The 16,418-nt window shown below is 37.4% G+C and overlaps 1 protein-coding gene across 2 annotated transcripts in view; it reads left to right on the top strand.

The window, feature by feature from the left end:
• The first annotated feature begins 701 nt into the window (after window positions 1–701).
• HNMT (histamine N-methyltransferase) overlaps window positions 702–16,418 on the top strand; it is a 36,537-nt gene continuing 20,820 nt past the window's right edge. Inside the window, exons 1-2 of one of the 2 annotated variants that reach the window (XM_032636535.1) lie at window positions 702–1,128; window positions 7,779–7,831. In XM_032636535.1, the coding sequence (XP_032492426.1) occupies window positions 992–1,128; window positions 7,779–7,831 (190 nt within the window). In that variant the 5' untranslated portion in view covers window positions 702–991. The remainder of the gene's footprint in view (window positions 1,129–7,778; window positions 7,832–16,418) is intronic. The other variant, XM_032636534.1, reaches the window with a different exon arrangement.

The following is a 16,418-nucleotide window of genomic DNA, read 5'->3' as shown; positions in this document are numbered from 1 at the left end:
CATTTTTAAATGATTGAAAAAAATCCAAAGAAGAGTAATATTTTGTGACATGTGAAAATAATATAAAATTCAATTTTCAGTGTCCATACATAAAACCACTGCTTTTTCGTTGTTCTACTGTTGCAGAAGGAGCCAGTTATTATGCGGTAATAATGTGCTAAAGCACTTTATAAATGTTATTTATATAATTCTCACTACAACCTGTGAGATATAATTCACTGTTCCCATTTTACTGATGAGCAAACTGAAACTTACGTTTCAGCCAAGTTCACACAGTTTATTAGTGGCAGAGTCAGAAACTATCAATACATCCACAGTACCTCCCAACCAGGCTTCTCAGACCTTTCAGTTAATAGCTCTGTTCCTGAATCACAACAAATCAATCAGCATATGAAGAAATGCAGCAGAGTTTAAAGTTCAAGCGTTTAGGGATGTGAAGGCATGAAACTCTCCTAACAGAAAGCCTGGAGGCAGATGACAATCTTTTGTCAAAGATTCAGCAGCTGTAGATTTCTGGAAGTGGTTTATAACCTTGCAGCTGGCCTGTTTATTCCTGCCTTTGCTGCCTTTGGCGCTGAAAGCAGCCCCGTTCCCACTGGGAACTTACTGGCTGGCCCCTGCTGCCAAAACAGGAAGTGATTTGAATGTCATCTGTTTTTAGGGCTTTCTGAACTTCATGAGTTTTAAAACAAGTTTCAGCAGTGGATTTACTGCTTTGCTTTACTACTCATTTCTTCTAAAACGCCCGTGCCGGGGTTAAAGTCTCAGGGGCAAAGTCCTGTACAAATAGTCACTTAGTAACGAGCTTTGCAAACCCAGCCTCTCCAGCACATTAAATTCAAAGCAGGGCTTTTTTGTGGGTTTTTTTTTTTTTTTTTTTTTGGATATAAACTGGTGCGGGTGGAGAGAGAAAGAAGGAACAGGGAAGGGAAGGAAGGGAAGAGGGAAGTTAGACCTCCCTTCCCTCCTTGTCTTTCTCAGAAAACCAAACATGGCATCTTCCATGAAGAGCTTGTTTTCTGACCACAGCAGATATGTTGAATCTTTCCGGAGGTTTCTCAACAATTCCACGGAGCATCAGTGCATGCAGCAATTCATGGACGAGAAGCTGCCGGGCATACTAGCAAGGTAACCGAAAAAAAAGGCCGTTTTTGTCCCATGGACAAGCCTCGGTCTCGTTCTGTGCAGTGATAGATGGGTCAAGGCCATCCCGGGAGGCTGGGCGCGGGGATAAGAACGAGGTACTGACAGCCGCCCCGCTCGACCCTCCGGTGCCCCTTCTCCTGCCGCGTTTCAGTTAGACGCTCGCTTGAAACGTTCAAAGGCTCTGATTTGTGCTGGATTTCCAGCTGCTGGGAGATAAGCGTTAACCATCTGAAGGCACGAATCCACGTTCCTTTGGGAAAAGATAAGATCCCAATCTTTGAGCTCAGATTTTTCAGCCCTCCTCCAAATTTTACCTTCCAAAAAAAAAAAAAAAAAAAAAAAAAAATCCCCAACGAAGTCCAGTATTTTTGCATTAGAATCAAATAATTACCAAATACTATTTACCCCTGAGGACTGAGTGGGTGCCTCTCAATTCTCTTAATACCCATTTAAATTCATTCTCCTTATCCATTATTATAGTTACCTCTCTCCAAAAAAAAAATAATAATAATTGTCTTTTACTTTCAACTTAATATTAGCAATGTGGCCCTAAAAAAGCATTTTCCCATTATCAGTGAAACTCATTAGTGTCTACCCTTCTCACAGACTCCTTTTTTTTTGGGTGATTAATGTGTTCAATTTGTGCCAGAGCTGATAAGCATTATGAGAGTAACAGATTTCACATGGCAACGATAATCAAATCACTTATCTGGGGGTGGATTGCGGGAACTTACTCTGCGCTTCAGGAAATAATGATGGAAAACTGGGGAAAATGGCTGGGGATCCAATTTGCAACTGGAAAGGAAAGTTTCCTATCAGCAAAGGAAACTGATATTTTTATCTTTTGCTGGATTTTTCTATTGTAGGCCTGTAATGCTTTCACCAGGACAGTTAACTCCACCTGACCAGCGAAGGCATTGTTGGATGTATATGGAATTTTATTACCCTTTCTATCTTCTATTTTTCATGGTTCAGTTTTTAAATGTGTTTTTTTTAAATTGAGTATCATATATTAATAAGTAATAGGATAACAATGCAAAAATCAAAGCAGACAGCAAATACAATTTCTTATCTAGGAACTAATTATAGTTTACTTCTTTGAGTCTTTTTGCTTATTTCTGAAATTAAAGGTAATGAGTTAATTTCTGAGTTCTTTTGCAATACTAAGCATCTGTGTTCATGTCTGTGGCTTATGCAGATCCTTGGTTTACTTCCGCCATCCGTTTGGTTTGAAGACATACTATGGATGCTTAGAATAACGACAACAAAAATAGTGGTTCCTTGCCTTACCCACTTCCATTCCTGATTCGGGCTCTCCGGAGACAACCACTTTCAACACTCTGAAAACATTTAGTTGTTAGGAATTTTCTTTCCTAATTCTAAATAACATGTTATTCTCTTTCTTAATTTTGATGTATTAAAGTAGCTAAATAAACATGCACATCCCTCCCCCCATCATGTCAATACAACATAGATATATATAGTGGGTATATATAATATATACGTGTATATATATATATATATATGAATATATACATATATATGTCTAAATTTGGGTTAATTTGTTTATATCATATCATTTTGCCTGTGTAAATATTTTTCATAATTGAACAATGCATTTATACTATCATTACTACAATCATTATATTTCCTTTCATGTACAGCCTTTTGTTTTTTCTAGAGTTAACTACTGTCTTGATTTTAGTTTATTTACTTAGCTTCCTATGTACCTATCACTACTTATACCCTAAGCAGAAGTATTAATCTCCTCTCAATATATTCCAACAGATCAAGTAACCTGCTGATTTTTCCTCATGGAAACATCTTTTCTGGAGTTCTCTGTTCTTTTTTTCCAGTCTGGGTTGATTTGCTTTTGGCCTGCTATACAAGTATTGATGAGGAATTTATTTCATCTTCTAGAAATTCCCTTCTCTCTCCAGTACTGAATTCCCAGCTTCTGGATCTGATGCTGTTTTTTTCTTGGTTTCTTTAGTCTTTTTTTTTTTTCTTCCCTGCTAATCCTTTAAGAACTTTCTAAGAAAGAGTGCATGGGAGGTAAATTTTTTGAGACTTTGTGTGTTTAAAAATGCTTTCACTCCTTGCTCATCATCGTTAGATAGTTAGATAGTTTGGGTAGAAAACTCTACAATGAAAATGATTTTATATCAGAAATTTAAAGATATTTTTCCATGGTCTTGTAGTTACTGTTGAGAAATCTAATGCCATTCAAATTCTTCATCTTTGGTTTGTGACCTTTCTGTTTTTTAGGATCTTCTCTTATATCTAGTATTCTGAAATTTTAAGATGATGAGTTATGGTGTGGGTCTTTCTCACCCATTTTTGTGAGTAGTCCCTGGGCCATTTCAATTAAGATTCAGATCCTTCAGTTTAGGGAAGCTTTGGTATTATTTAATCATTCCTGCCCTCTGTTTTGCTTTTTTTCTTTCTTTCTTTCTGGAACTTCTATTCATCAAACAGAAGACTTTCTCAGTTGATTCTCTAATTTTCTTATATTTCCAGTTTTCACAATTTTATCTTTCAGCCCTCTATTGTTTGCTATTGTATTTTTAATTTCCAAGAATGTTCCTTTTTTATAGCATCCTGTTCATCTTTCATAGATATAATGCCATCTTTTATTTATTATAAAATTTTCCTCTGCTCTCTGCATGTTTCTTCTGAATTCTCCTTTTCTGTTTCTTTTGGTCTCTCTCATGTTAGGGGAGCTCCCCAACTACTGATGAGTCTTGGTTGTCCATCCAATCAAATAATGAGGCACTAAAAATTAGTTCAGGTCCTCTCTGTGTATGTACAGGAACAGTCTGTTGAGCAGTCAGCTTACCGTAGTAATTTGATGTAGATTTTGCACTTGATGGGAGATTCTCAGATGCCAATATAGATAAGTTTATTTAGTGAAGTGGATTATTTTTTCACGGAGGAATTATTCAATCCCCTATCTGGAGGTGGTAAACAGGGTGAGGATGCTTATAGCATACAGCTGTAAATAGTAAAGTTTGTTGTTGTCACATATAATGCATTTAGATCCTTGCCCGGAAAATAGCAAGTTTTCAGTAATTCTTAGTTATCATCATAATATATGAAATAGGATGATAATAGTATCTAACTCATAGAGGAGTTGTAAGAATTCAAAGAGTTAATTCACTACAGATGACCGACAGGCACATAAAAAGATGCCCAACATTGCTAATTCTTAGAGAAATGCAAATCAAAACTACAATGAGGGACCACCTCACACTGGTCAGACTGACCATCATTAAAAAGTCTACAAATAACAAATGCTGGAGAAGGTGTGGAGAAAAGGGAACCCTCCTACACTGTTGGTGGGAATGTAAGTTGGTGCAGCCACTATGGAAAACAGTATGGAGGTTCCTCAGAACACTAAAAATGGAACTACCATATGATCCAGCAATCCCACTCCTGGGCATATATTCAGGCAAAAATATAATTCAAAAATATACATCCCTATGCACCCCTATGTTCCTAGCAGCACTATTCACAATAGCCAAGACATGGAAACAACCTAAATGTCCATCAACAAATGAATGGCTAAAGAAGATGTAGTACATACACACAATGGAATACTACTCAGCTGTGCCATTTGTGGGACTTCCCTGGTGGCGCAGTGGTTAAGAATCTGCCTGCCAATGCAGGGGACATGGGTTTGATCCCTGGTCCAGAAGATCCCACAAGCCGCGGAGCAACTACGCCTGTGAGCCACAACTACTGAGCCTGTGCTCTAGAGCCCGCAAGCCACAACTGCTGAAGCCTGCACACTCTAGGGCCCACGTGCTGCAACTACTGAGCCCACGTGCTGCAGCTACTGAAGCCTGTGCTCCTAGAGCCCATGCTCAGCAACAAGAGAAGCCACTGCAGTGAGAAGCTGTGCACTGCAACAAAGAGTAATTAGAGAAAACCTGCACGCAGCAACGGAGACCCAATGCAGCCAAAAAGAAAAAAAAGAAAAAGAAATAACGCCATTTGCAGCAACATGGATGCGACTAGAGATTATCACACTAAGTGAAATAAATCAGAAAGAGAAAGACAAATGCCATATGATATCACTTATATGTGGAATCTACAATGTGACACAAATGAACCTACCTAGGAAACAGAAACAGAATCACGGACACAGAAAACAGACTGGTGGTTGCCAAGGAGGAGGGGGTTGGGGGAGGCATGGAATGGGAGGTTGGGGTGAGCAGATGTGAGCTTTTTTTTTATATAAATTTACTTATTTGTCTATTTATTTATTTTTGGCTGCCGTGGGTCTTCATTGCTGCGTTCAGGCTTTCTCTGGTTGAGGCAAGCAGGGGCTACTCTTCATTGTGGTGCACAGGCTTCTCATCGCAGTGGCCTCTCCCACTGTGGAGCACAGGCTCTAGGCATGCAGGCTCAGCAGTTGTGGCATGCGGGCTCAGTAGTTGTGGCTCGTGGGCTCTAGAGCGCAGGCTCAGTAGTTGTGGCACACGGGACCAGCCCCTCTGTGGCACGTGGGATCCTCCCAGACCAGGAGTCAAACCTGTGTCCTCTGCATCGGCAGGCGGGCCCCCAACCAATGCACCACCAGGGAAGTCCCAGATGTGAGCTTTTATATACAGAGTGAATAAACAACAAAGTCCTACTGTATAGCACACAGAACTATATTCAGTATCCTATGATAACCCATAATGGAAAAGAATATGAAAAAATAATGTATATATATGTATAATTGAGTCACTTTGCAGCAGTAATTAACACAACATTGTAAATCAACCATACTTCAATAAAATTTTTTTTTTTAAAAAGAGTTAAGTCATATAAATCACTTAGCTGTGCCTGGAATAATAATAAGTTGAGTGTTTGTCATGTGCAGACACATTTCTAAAAGATTCACATCAGTTACATCATTTAATCCTCACAACTCCTCCATAAGGCAGATACTATAATTATAACCCTACAAGGTAGGTGGTATTATTACCCTATTTCTTAGAATCAATAATAAAGGCACAGAGAAGTTCAATAACTTGCTCAAGGTTACGTATTAGTAAGCTAGGATTTCAACCTAGGTGCTCTGCTCCGTAACCTCACTATGCTAGCTAATGATAGAAGCATTTTTAAGAATTAACCAAGGGCACAGACAGGGATGGGTGTATTAGGACTCATGATTATGAACTGGAAGATAATTAGAACTGAGGAAGGCAACTCATTCACAGGTGTCCTTGACTCTGTGTTTCCCAGTGTCCTTAAGAACTCCGCTTCAATCTGTCTTCTTCCTATTACTCTGGGCAGGCTCTTCACTTTAGCCAAAAACTAGGCTTGTTTACCATCCTGAAGCACAAACAAACAAGCACCGTTCTTTCAGTTCATGTTTTCTCTCTAGCAGTCTCCCTTTTTCGTTCTCACTCTTTCATCCTTTTTCAAAAATCTCTAGATCTTCTTCTTCTTTATCGAGTTCACTTTTAATCCCACTGCCATCTGACTCCTGCCCTTAACCACCTTTTAAAGCTGCTATTATCAAAGATATTCATATTGCCAAATTCAATGGAGAGTTGTCCTCTTTTTATGTTTTAGTAGTACAGTCTGCCATGTACAATGGCCTTTTCCTTCTCTAATTCTCTTATCATCTCTCTGAGCTTTACTGCTTTCCTCTCTGTCTTCTTTGTGTGTTCCCCATTATCCCATGACTTTTAAAAGTTGGTATCTTGTCATAATCCCACTGCTCTTCTCTTTGCAATACCCTTGGGTGATAGAATCTATTCTCCTAGTTTCGACCATTACTATATGATAATTCTCCAGAATACATCATCAGTCCTGATCTCTCTCCTACCCAGCTTCAATCTTGCATATCCAAATGTCTGTTGAATTCAGATCAAAAAAAGAAACACAAAACACTGAAAAAACGTAAACTTGCCATAAAATCATATTGTCCAGCTTCCTTTTCGATAACACCCTTCACCCAGTCATCCAAATTCACAACGTGGCAGTCATCGTGCACCTCGTCCTTTTTCTGACCCCCCCCCTTTTTTTTTTTTTTACATCAGTTTAAAGAAAGTCCTACTGTTGCATCCCAGTCCATCAGTTCCACTCTATTTCTGTATAGAGCCATAATACTGGGCTTTATTGTCTCACATTTCAACTTGACAGCAAAGTGGTCTCTTCATTTTTATGTATCAGTGCTTAGGATAGGCACATAATAAATGCTTAATAAACATTTGTTTATTGAAAGGAAGTTAGCAAGAAGAAGGAAACAAGGCAAATATCAGAGATAGTATGAATCACCTTAGCCTTTCTCCCATCTACAATGAATGGTTTATTATATTACCAGACTCAAAGGCCCACTTTTTCTGTTTTTGTTCTCCAAACAATCTTCAAACAAATGCTATTTCCTACGTCTGAGATGTTTATAGTGCTGTTTCTGAAAGTCTCCCAGTTCAAGGTTGGTAATAAGTGGAACCTTTACTTCTAAAGACGTCTGAAGACAGCAATATAGCCACTGAAATGATCGAGGCCTTTCTTGTTGGCCTAGCTTTTGTTCACTGTAATTTTAGTCTGTTCTCTTCAACTAGACTTGATAATCAGATTTTACAAACCACCTGGCACATTTTTCTTAAACTACATAATTTTTTTTTTTTCAGGATTGGAGACACAAAATCTGAAATTAAGATTCTAAGCATTGGTGGTGGTGCAGGTATGAATAACACATTTTAAAATTTGTACTTCACTCCAAACATCATGCTGTCTGACAGCGACATTGTTCATTCTTTAGGAAAGCCATCTTCCTTTGCTTTTAGCAGAGATTAGTTTGTTAAAACTAGTAAGAGACATACCACTTCAGCTAAGATTAATGTCCGCGTAGATTTACAGCGTTTAAGACATCGGCCTTCATTATTATCTGTGATATGGATACGTGTGGCTTTCTTATTTTTTTTATATATAAATGGAAAAAATATAGGATAACTTTGAGGATACCTTTGATCCAAAATGATTTAACTGTTCACAGAAAAGGGAAATTTCATAAGACATTCCTTAAGCTTGTGCCACTTAAAGCAAGGTCCATAGACTGGTTAATGGTTTGCAAACTATTACTGGTGCATGAGAAGATAAGTGTGTGCTGGAAAGTAAATCAGTGCACAGCTCCTTTCATTGAGAAAGCATTGCTATGGGGAAAAGTATGCTTAATGACGCAGTTAATTTACACTCTTGTGACCCCACTCTTTTTGAGTTGCACTGGCCTAAACCATTCCCTTCCTCTGGCTCAGTTCTAAAGCTGCCCTCTAAGAATTCAGCACACTCCCCAACTCCCTTTCGTAAGCAGTTCATGTTCTCATTACTTAGAGCCAGTGCTTTTATCCTAGGGGAATTGGGAAGTCTGGAAAGACAGGTTAATGTGGGTGTAGTTTCTGACTCTGCCACTAATGAACTGTGTGAACTTGGCTGAAACATAAGCTTCAGTTTGCTCATCAGTAAAATGGGAACAGTGAATTGTCTCATAGGTTTGTAGTGAGATTTATATAGATTAGTTTCTAAAGTGCTTCTCTAAGGTGGAGGTAGGTCCTTTCTGCAAAAATAAAACAAGAAAAATCATCTCCAGACTTTGCCTCATATCAAACTCCTGAGTAGTGTATGCTTTACTTTTAAGTTGCTAGTCATCTGGAGGTCCGAGTTAACATAATAATAATATATATTATATGATATATATGATATATTAATACTATAACATAATATAGTCATATATTATTTATAATATATAATATATCCATATATAATAATATATAGTCAGGTATAATATTTAAACATATTATTCATATGTTTATATCCTTATTATTGTTTTCATTTGAAATAACCATGGAGTGATGGTTAGTATAGGTTACAACTTGGTAACAAGTGGACACTACATTTCCACTTGTCACGTAGTGCCAAATGGTAATCTCTTGAGTCTTCTAAGTGTAATGTTCTAATCTGCCCATCTTAACACAAAGATAACCAAGAGCCCTCTAAAGGAATAGGATAGCTAGTTTTTGATGTCATCATTTGCTCATTTTTCATAAAATACACTGTAATATAATGTAATAAGGACTGACTGTTAAAATAATTTTATGTTATTATCATCTTTCACCAAGAAAACAGAAACCAACAAGGACAGGTAATGAAAGATACTGTCATGAATGATCTAATACAGTGCGTTTAAGCTAAAATACTCTATTATTGCTTGTGATATTTTATGTCCTAAGGTTTATAAGAGTGATGAATTGCCCAAAGAGTGTCCTATTAATTCATTTAACCAAGACAGTCATTTCCAGTGTGTTTTGCAAATGAATTTCAGGCAACCACAGGCAATGAGACTATCATTTGATAGTGTCACTTGTTCTTGGACAAGAAAAGAAGCCCTACAAGGAAAAGTAATTAAAAACAAACTCTACCGTGGCCAAGTTAATTGACCTTTTAATATAAAGTTAATTGAATTTCTAATGTAAATTTATCAAGCAAGATGCTTATAAGCTATCTAGAGAAGGGAACGTTTGCCCCATACAGTGATTCCTTACATAAAGGTGCACGTAGGGGCTAATATAGAGAACTTTTCCAAACAGAGGGCGCAGTACTTGGTGTTCTTCTGACTGAGCCCTAACATTGTATTAATAACAAGCTCTGCCTTGGAGAGAATATGGGTGCCCTTTAAGCTCATTCTTCATAAGAAACTGATCAGAAACATAAGAACTGCAAGAGAAATTCAAACTGTAGATACTTAGTCTTCACTGCTCAAGTAAGTTACATGAAATCAAAAGCAAGGCACTTAAAACCCCTAGGTCTAGAGGTCCTTGGCATGAAAGAGTAGTGTTTTGGGGGAAAGGACACCTCACTCAGTTAGTCTGAGTGCTTATATACCAACTGGGAGATGCTTATCTAATAATCTGTCGTTGCCTAACTGCAAGGACTGCATGCGCAGAAGAAAAATATATAGTGAGCAACTTCCTGTACTTGCCTTAGAGAAATGGGTTCGCCGCATGTTTCACAATCTACAGTGTGCCTGAGACTTTTGCATTATCCTGCGGCTTAGGTATCCTTCCAAATCAGTGTCTGAACTCCAGTCCCTGGGCAAATGAGGCCATTGGCCCCGTGTGACACCTTGTGCTCGGCTCCCATAATGCATCTTACAGGGTTCTACTCTGGCCTTAGCTTATGGGCCTCTCTGGTTTCACTTCCTAGATGTTTTCTTTTGGATGTCCATATACCTACAGATCCTATCCTGCATATCTTTGGTGCAAATACTCTCTCTGTATTTGTAATGGTGATACCATTCTTACCATCATGATGAAAAAACACACCAAAAGCAAACACACTAAAAACTTCCCTAAATCAAACTGCTGCATTTATATCACTTAATGTTCATATTCTTTGGGGGCCTGTTTGATTTTCTCAGAAACATGAGCAGGGGCTGCTATGTACCCTATCTGTCTTCTGTCTCTTCTACAGAGGTTGGTATTTGGGTGGAGAGGGATTTCATAATTTAAGAGAGAATGTAAGGTTTTAGAAAAAGGTGTTTGGCAATTCAGTTCAGAAGCCAAGCAATTATTAGGGCTCTGAGCAGTTCAAAAGAAAGGAAACTGATGGAAAACTTTTCCATGTCTTCTGTAAGTGATCTACTACATCAGTGAAATACAATTGATAAGCAGCATTGTTACTCATAGACTATATATTTAATTTTAGAAGAATGTTTGAAATAAACATTATGTGTATCCACAAAAGAAAGAGAGGAAATCAGGAGAAAAACAAATCATGTACAGAAATATAGACCATACAGGTTTTACAAAGGCCAAATAGAGAAGTGTAACGCTGTATGTGTATGTGCATAAGTTTGTATACTTTCATGAAACAAAGTGAGCAACGGGAATGCTTCATTCGAGGTCTCAGAGTATTCATATCATGCTTATTTCAACAATTTTTTTTTTTTTTTTTTTTTTTTTTGGCTGCGCGGCTTGCGGGATCTTAGTTCCCTGACCAGGGATCGAACCCATGCCCTCAGCAGTAAAAGCAATGGACCGCCGGGGAATTCCCAATTGTTTTTAGCTATTGAGAGCAACTGCATTGTATTCCAAGTCTCAGCGAACATGCTTTTTTTGGTCCATCTTCAACACTGATGCTTCCTAAAATTAAACCACCCAATGGAGCTTCCTCATTACTCAACTTTTAATGAGTGTTGTCTTTATGTTTGATGGTACATGAAGAAAAAGAAACCCATACTCTTTTTGGTAAGGGAGAATGCTGTTAATTTACAGTGCATATTTATACGTGGAAAAAGGCTCCAGAAGGCAGTAATGGGCAATGTTTTCTCCTTGCTCTGGGCTTTGCTTCAAGGAGAATCACTTTATCTGCTGCATTGTTCAGTTCTTATGTTCAAATGCCAGAAAATTTTATAAGGTTTAGACAGGACTCAAATAATCTCATTTTATCCAGCTCTCTACTTTTATTTTTATTAACCTATTATGTACCAACTCAGGTGTCATAACTTATATAATAGTGTGTATATAGATAAATTTTTAATCCACTGAAGCAATTCACATATGAAACACAGGTGGTATAAACCCTTTTATACCATTTTTTGGAAAATAATTATGCTGACATATGTTGAGTTAGGTTGTTTTCTTATTCTGTAACATATAGACACCAACATTACTACAGAGATTAAAAAATAGAAGAGAATTTAGAGACCATCAATACCCTCATTCTACAAACAAAAAGCCTGAGAACCATCAAGGCAGAATAAAAGGTCTGCCTTTTATTAGATTCTGACTACAATCACAGGTCTCTTGATTGTAGTCTAGTCCAACAAGCTGTACTAAACAGATACAAAAGTTAACTATCGACTTGGCAAAAGAGAGATTCGGTATTTAGTAATGACCAGCTATTTGAAAATCTAATTTTATCAGATTATTAATCTTGTTTCCTTTCACAAATGGCATGTTAAGGTGACCCTGAAGTTTAAGCTAGGTGGATAGAAGTAGAAAAATGTAATTAAGGCAAGAACTGGAAGAGCCAGTGTATCCAGTTTAGAAGCAGGAGCTGGTGGCAAGCAAAGGTTAATGTTTCCAATGGTCTAGAGTAAGACAACAGTCTATATCAGCAACTAAAGAATGACTGGGGAAATATAGGGAATTGGGGGATTTTTTTTGCCTAGAAAAAAAGTATTTGAATGTGCTTACTGCCATCTGCAGATATTTCCTATTGAGCAAACCACAGAATATTTGCCCCTAAAGGGCCAGTGGTTAAAAGAGAGAGATTTCTTTGTTCGGTATTAGAATTTACTAATGATCAAACCTGTTCAGAAATGAAAGCAGAAATGAAATTGAGCTATTTATAATGAGATGGATAGACCTAGAGTCTGTCATACAGAGTGAAGTAAGTCAGAAAGAAAAAGACAAATACCGTATGCTAACACATATATATGGAATTTAAGGGAAAAAAATGTCATGAAGAACCTAGGGGTAAGACAGGAATAAAGACGCAGACCTACTGGAGAACGGACTTGAGGATATGGGGAGGGGGAAGGGTGAGTTTTGACAGGGCGAGAGAGAGTCATGGACATATACACACTAACAAACGTAGTAAGGTAGATAGCTAGGGGGAAGCAGCCGCAAGGCACAGGGATATTAGCTCGGTGCTTTGTGACAGCCTGGAGGGGTGGGATTGGTAGAGTGGGAGGGAGGGAGACGCAAGAGGGAAGACATATGGGAACATATGTATATGTATAGCTGATTCACTTTGTTATAAAGCAGAAACTAACACACCATTGTAAAGCAATTATACCCCAATAAAGATGTTTAAAAGAAAAAAAAAAAAAAAAAAAGAAATGAAAGCACACATCTTGGGATATAAAGACCAGTCACTCTAGGAGTACTAGCTTAGGCTGGAAAAACACTTTGCACATATGCTATGGAAAGGAATCAGGCACTGATTTCTTGGGTGTTTGGGCCACTGAAGGTGCTTTCAGTCCAGAAAATCTATGATCTTATGAGTAACCTTCTAGAAAGAGGTAGGCATTTCTTCAGAGTGGTGTGGCTAACACCATGTTTTGTTATATTGAAGAAGTAGAGTTTAAATAGGACTTCTAGACATGCAGACGATTTTTGTCTGGATTCTAATTGCTTTATAACTTGACGTGAGTAAGAACTGTTTTACTTATGTGCAGCATGCTAGCACTTATTCCATAACTGGAAGGATATGGACTCTAGTCAATTATTAATCTGTAGGATTTAGGACTGTCTACTTCAGATAATTTGGGGCATCAGATACAAAGTATTGTTAAAGGCATTCATAATTATGTTATTTTGAAAAAAACAATTCTACATATATAAATTTACCGAAATAGTTTACCTCATTGTATTGTATTTAAAACTTTCAGTGAACATGAAAGTACCGTTAAAGACAGACACAGTACAGAATGGAGAGACGTGAACATAATGCTACAATACTGGAGCCACTGTCATTAAAACCGAAATAAACAAGATTGTCTTGGCTAATTCAATAAGGCCTGAAACAGGAAAATGGGGATAATGAGCAGAGTGAAGACAAAACTATCATTATCTGCAGATTAAATGACTGTATACTTAGAAAAGAAAATAAACTCAGTTGTATAGCCTTAAAATTAATAAGAATGCAGTAATGGCCTGATAAAGGTAAAATAGGAAGAAAGCAATATGGTAGATCCACCTTTCTTTTTTTGTCAACATCTGAGTGTTTTTCATTTACAGTTTTGATTATTTTACAACGTACTAGAAAGTCTGTGGCATGTGGTTATGTGTAATTTTGCTGAAGGACAAGTTTGTATCTTCCCAGTTCTTGTGCCAGTTTGGGACACAGTCTCTTAGTCGATGAATATGCTTCTACTTGACATACACTATTGAATACAACTTTGCGATTTAAGACACACAGTCACATAACCCTGGTGTAGGGTGTCTGCTGTCATCTTCATTTTATACATGGTGAACCTAATCGTATATGCCACAAGGGGATTGGGGGTCCTAGAGATTGGGGTCAATGCCCAAAGTCTTCTGAGGCTTTGTCTCTATTAACAATAACAAACTGATAGGAGTGGTTAAAAAAAAAATACTGGATTGCTGAGCTACTAATATATTCAGTACAAAATATAAGAAACCTCTTTGAAGAAAAGTTCAAATTTTTACTGAGAACAATTTGAGAAGATTTAAAAAGCAAATATGCAATAGTGATGAGGTTACAGTGACATGAAAGCTTTCATGTACAAAAGGTAAGAGTTTGAAATGAAACAAAGTTTTCCTGAAAGTAGCGTGGCGTTATATATCAAGAACAGTTCTGATATTCATCTATCACACAAGGCCCTTGTGATGCTTGTTGTTAAAATACTGACATACTTGGTAAATAGCCAATCCGGGATGTCCCAACACAGGCCCTGCTGCTGCTTCAGCCTCTCCTCATAGATTCTGTACATCCTCCACCCACCCTGTACCTCAGCCCCCCACCTCCAAGCGTTCCAACTATTGGACTGGTCTTGCCTACCCAGAGGGCCTCTGAGAATGTTGTTTAGTTCTTTAGCCTGCATTCTTTCTCAGCAGCTGGCGTCTGACACCTGTTTTTTTGTTTGTTTTGTTTTGTTTTATATCACCAAAGATCAAGGATCTCATTCTAATCATTAATTCTGGTTCTTGGAATTAATCTGCAAAAAAGATTTTTGCACAAAAATTCACGGTTCATTGTCAGATGCCTCAGAATAGCAAAAATACTTAAAACTAAGTATAACTATACATATAAAACTATATATAAAAATGTATTTCTATGTATAAATACATATTCATATATATTTCCACATATAAATGCACACATTTATACATTTTTTGGATACTTTTATTTATATTATATATAAAAGGTTAATAATGAAATTGATTATCCCACATATCCGTCTTTGAGAATACGAATAGCACTTTCAAATAAATTTTGATATATTCATGGTTTAAGTCTCAAGTGGGAAAGTCAAAATAATTCATATACATAATAATCATAATGGGTAAACTAAAGAAAATTATTTGCTCAAACGGGAAAAAAACAACTTAGGAGAAAATAAACCAAAACATTAACCTTTGCTTTCTTCCGTAGTGAGATTTTTATTTTATTTTTACTTTACACTTCTAGGTCTTGAGTTTTCTATAGTATTAATTTTACAGCCAGGGACAGGAAAAATAAACCCAATTTAAATTATAATTTTATACTTGATGAGAGATGATGGTAAAGAATAGACTCACTGACTTCTAACAGTTCCTTCAGCTATTTGGCTGACGCCCAAAGCACTGTTCTGACACACGTTTTCATGACAATTTTCCTTTGGTTATTTCTGACTCACTGGTAATAATATTGCACCCATACGAATACTTTAAGAACAATCTCGCTTGTGTTGTAGCTTAGCAGATCTTTTCTTCAGAGTCCATCTGTTCTCCCATGGCTGCTGCGAGGACATGGTGGCCATGGTGATGAGAGTGAGGGTGATGTGGCAAGAGGATGGTGGTTGTCGGCTCTCTGGTCCTTCAGGTCCTTGATTGTTTTCTGTTGATTATTTCTTGCTTTTTTTTCTACAAGGGCAACAGGCTCTCAGACTCTACGCACGCTAGGGCTGAAAATTTTCCTCAGCAACATTTGTGTTTTAACCACTATTAATGTGGCGGGCCAATGGTGTAAGGGTCAAATGAGAGATCGTGAAGGTTAAGAGCACGTAAGAACACGGATGCACACTGATATTGATGAAATCACACCAACTACGTGATTATCTTGGACTACCTTTGTCAGCTCAAGTAGTTTCATCTTATAAATCCTGTCTTTGGGCATGAAGAAGGTAGAAGAAAGTTGGTACTTTATTAAGGGTAATTCAATATAACTTATAAACATCATAATATGGTAGGTATAGAATTTACCTCTCTATGTATGTGATGAAGTAGCAAATATCTTGATGTTTAAAATGTATAAATTGAAAGGTAAGGCAAAATGCAGTCTTTTTTGAGTTGTTTATGAAATATCTCTACACTTCAGTGTTCATCACCCTTTGGGACATTTTCTCTATGTTTGTGCTTCATAGAACATTTTGGTAGCATGGCTTTTCTTCTGAAGTTGCAAAGCAATCAGGCAGTATTGTTCCTGGGCCAACAGCTGGAAGACACACGAAAGTAAATGGCAATGCCCTTTTGGCTCAGAATTTATATTTATAATCCCCTTCCTGAGACTCTCCAGCTATTTTAATATTCTACTCTTGTCTTTCC

The sequence above is a fragment of the Phocoena sinus genome, chromosome 7 (genome assembly GCF_008692025.1).
Source record: "Phocoena sinus isolate mPhoSin1 chromosome 7, mPhoSin1.pri, whole genome shotgun sequence".
NCBI classification, from domain to species: Eukaryota; Metazoa; Chordata; class Mammalia; order Artiodactyla; family Phocoenidae; genus Phocoena; species Phocoena sinus.
This window is presented reverse-complemented; position numbering and strand designations above follow the sequence as displayed.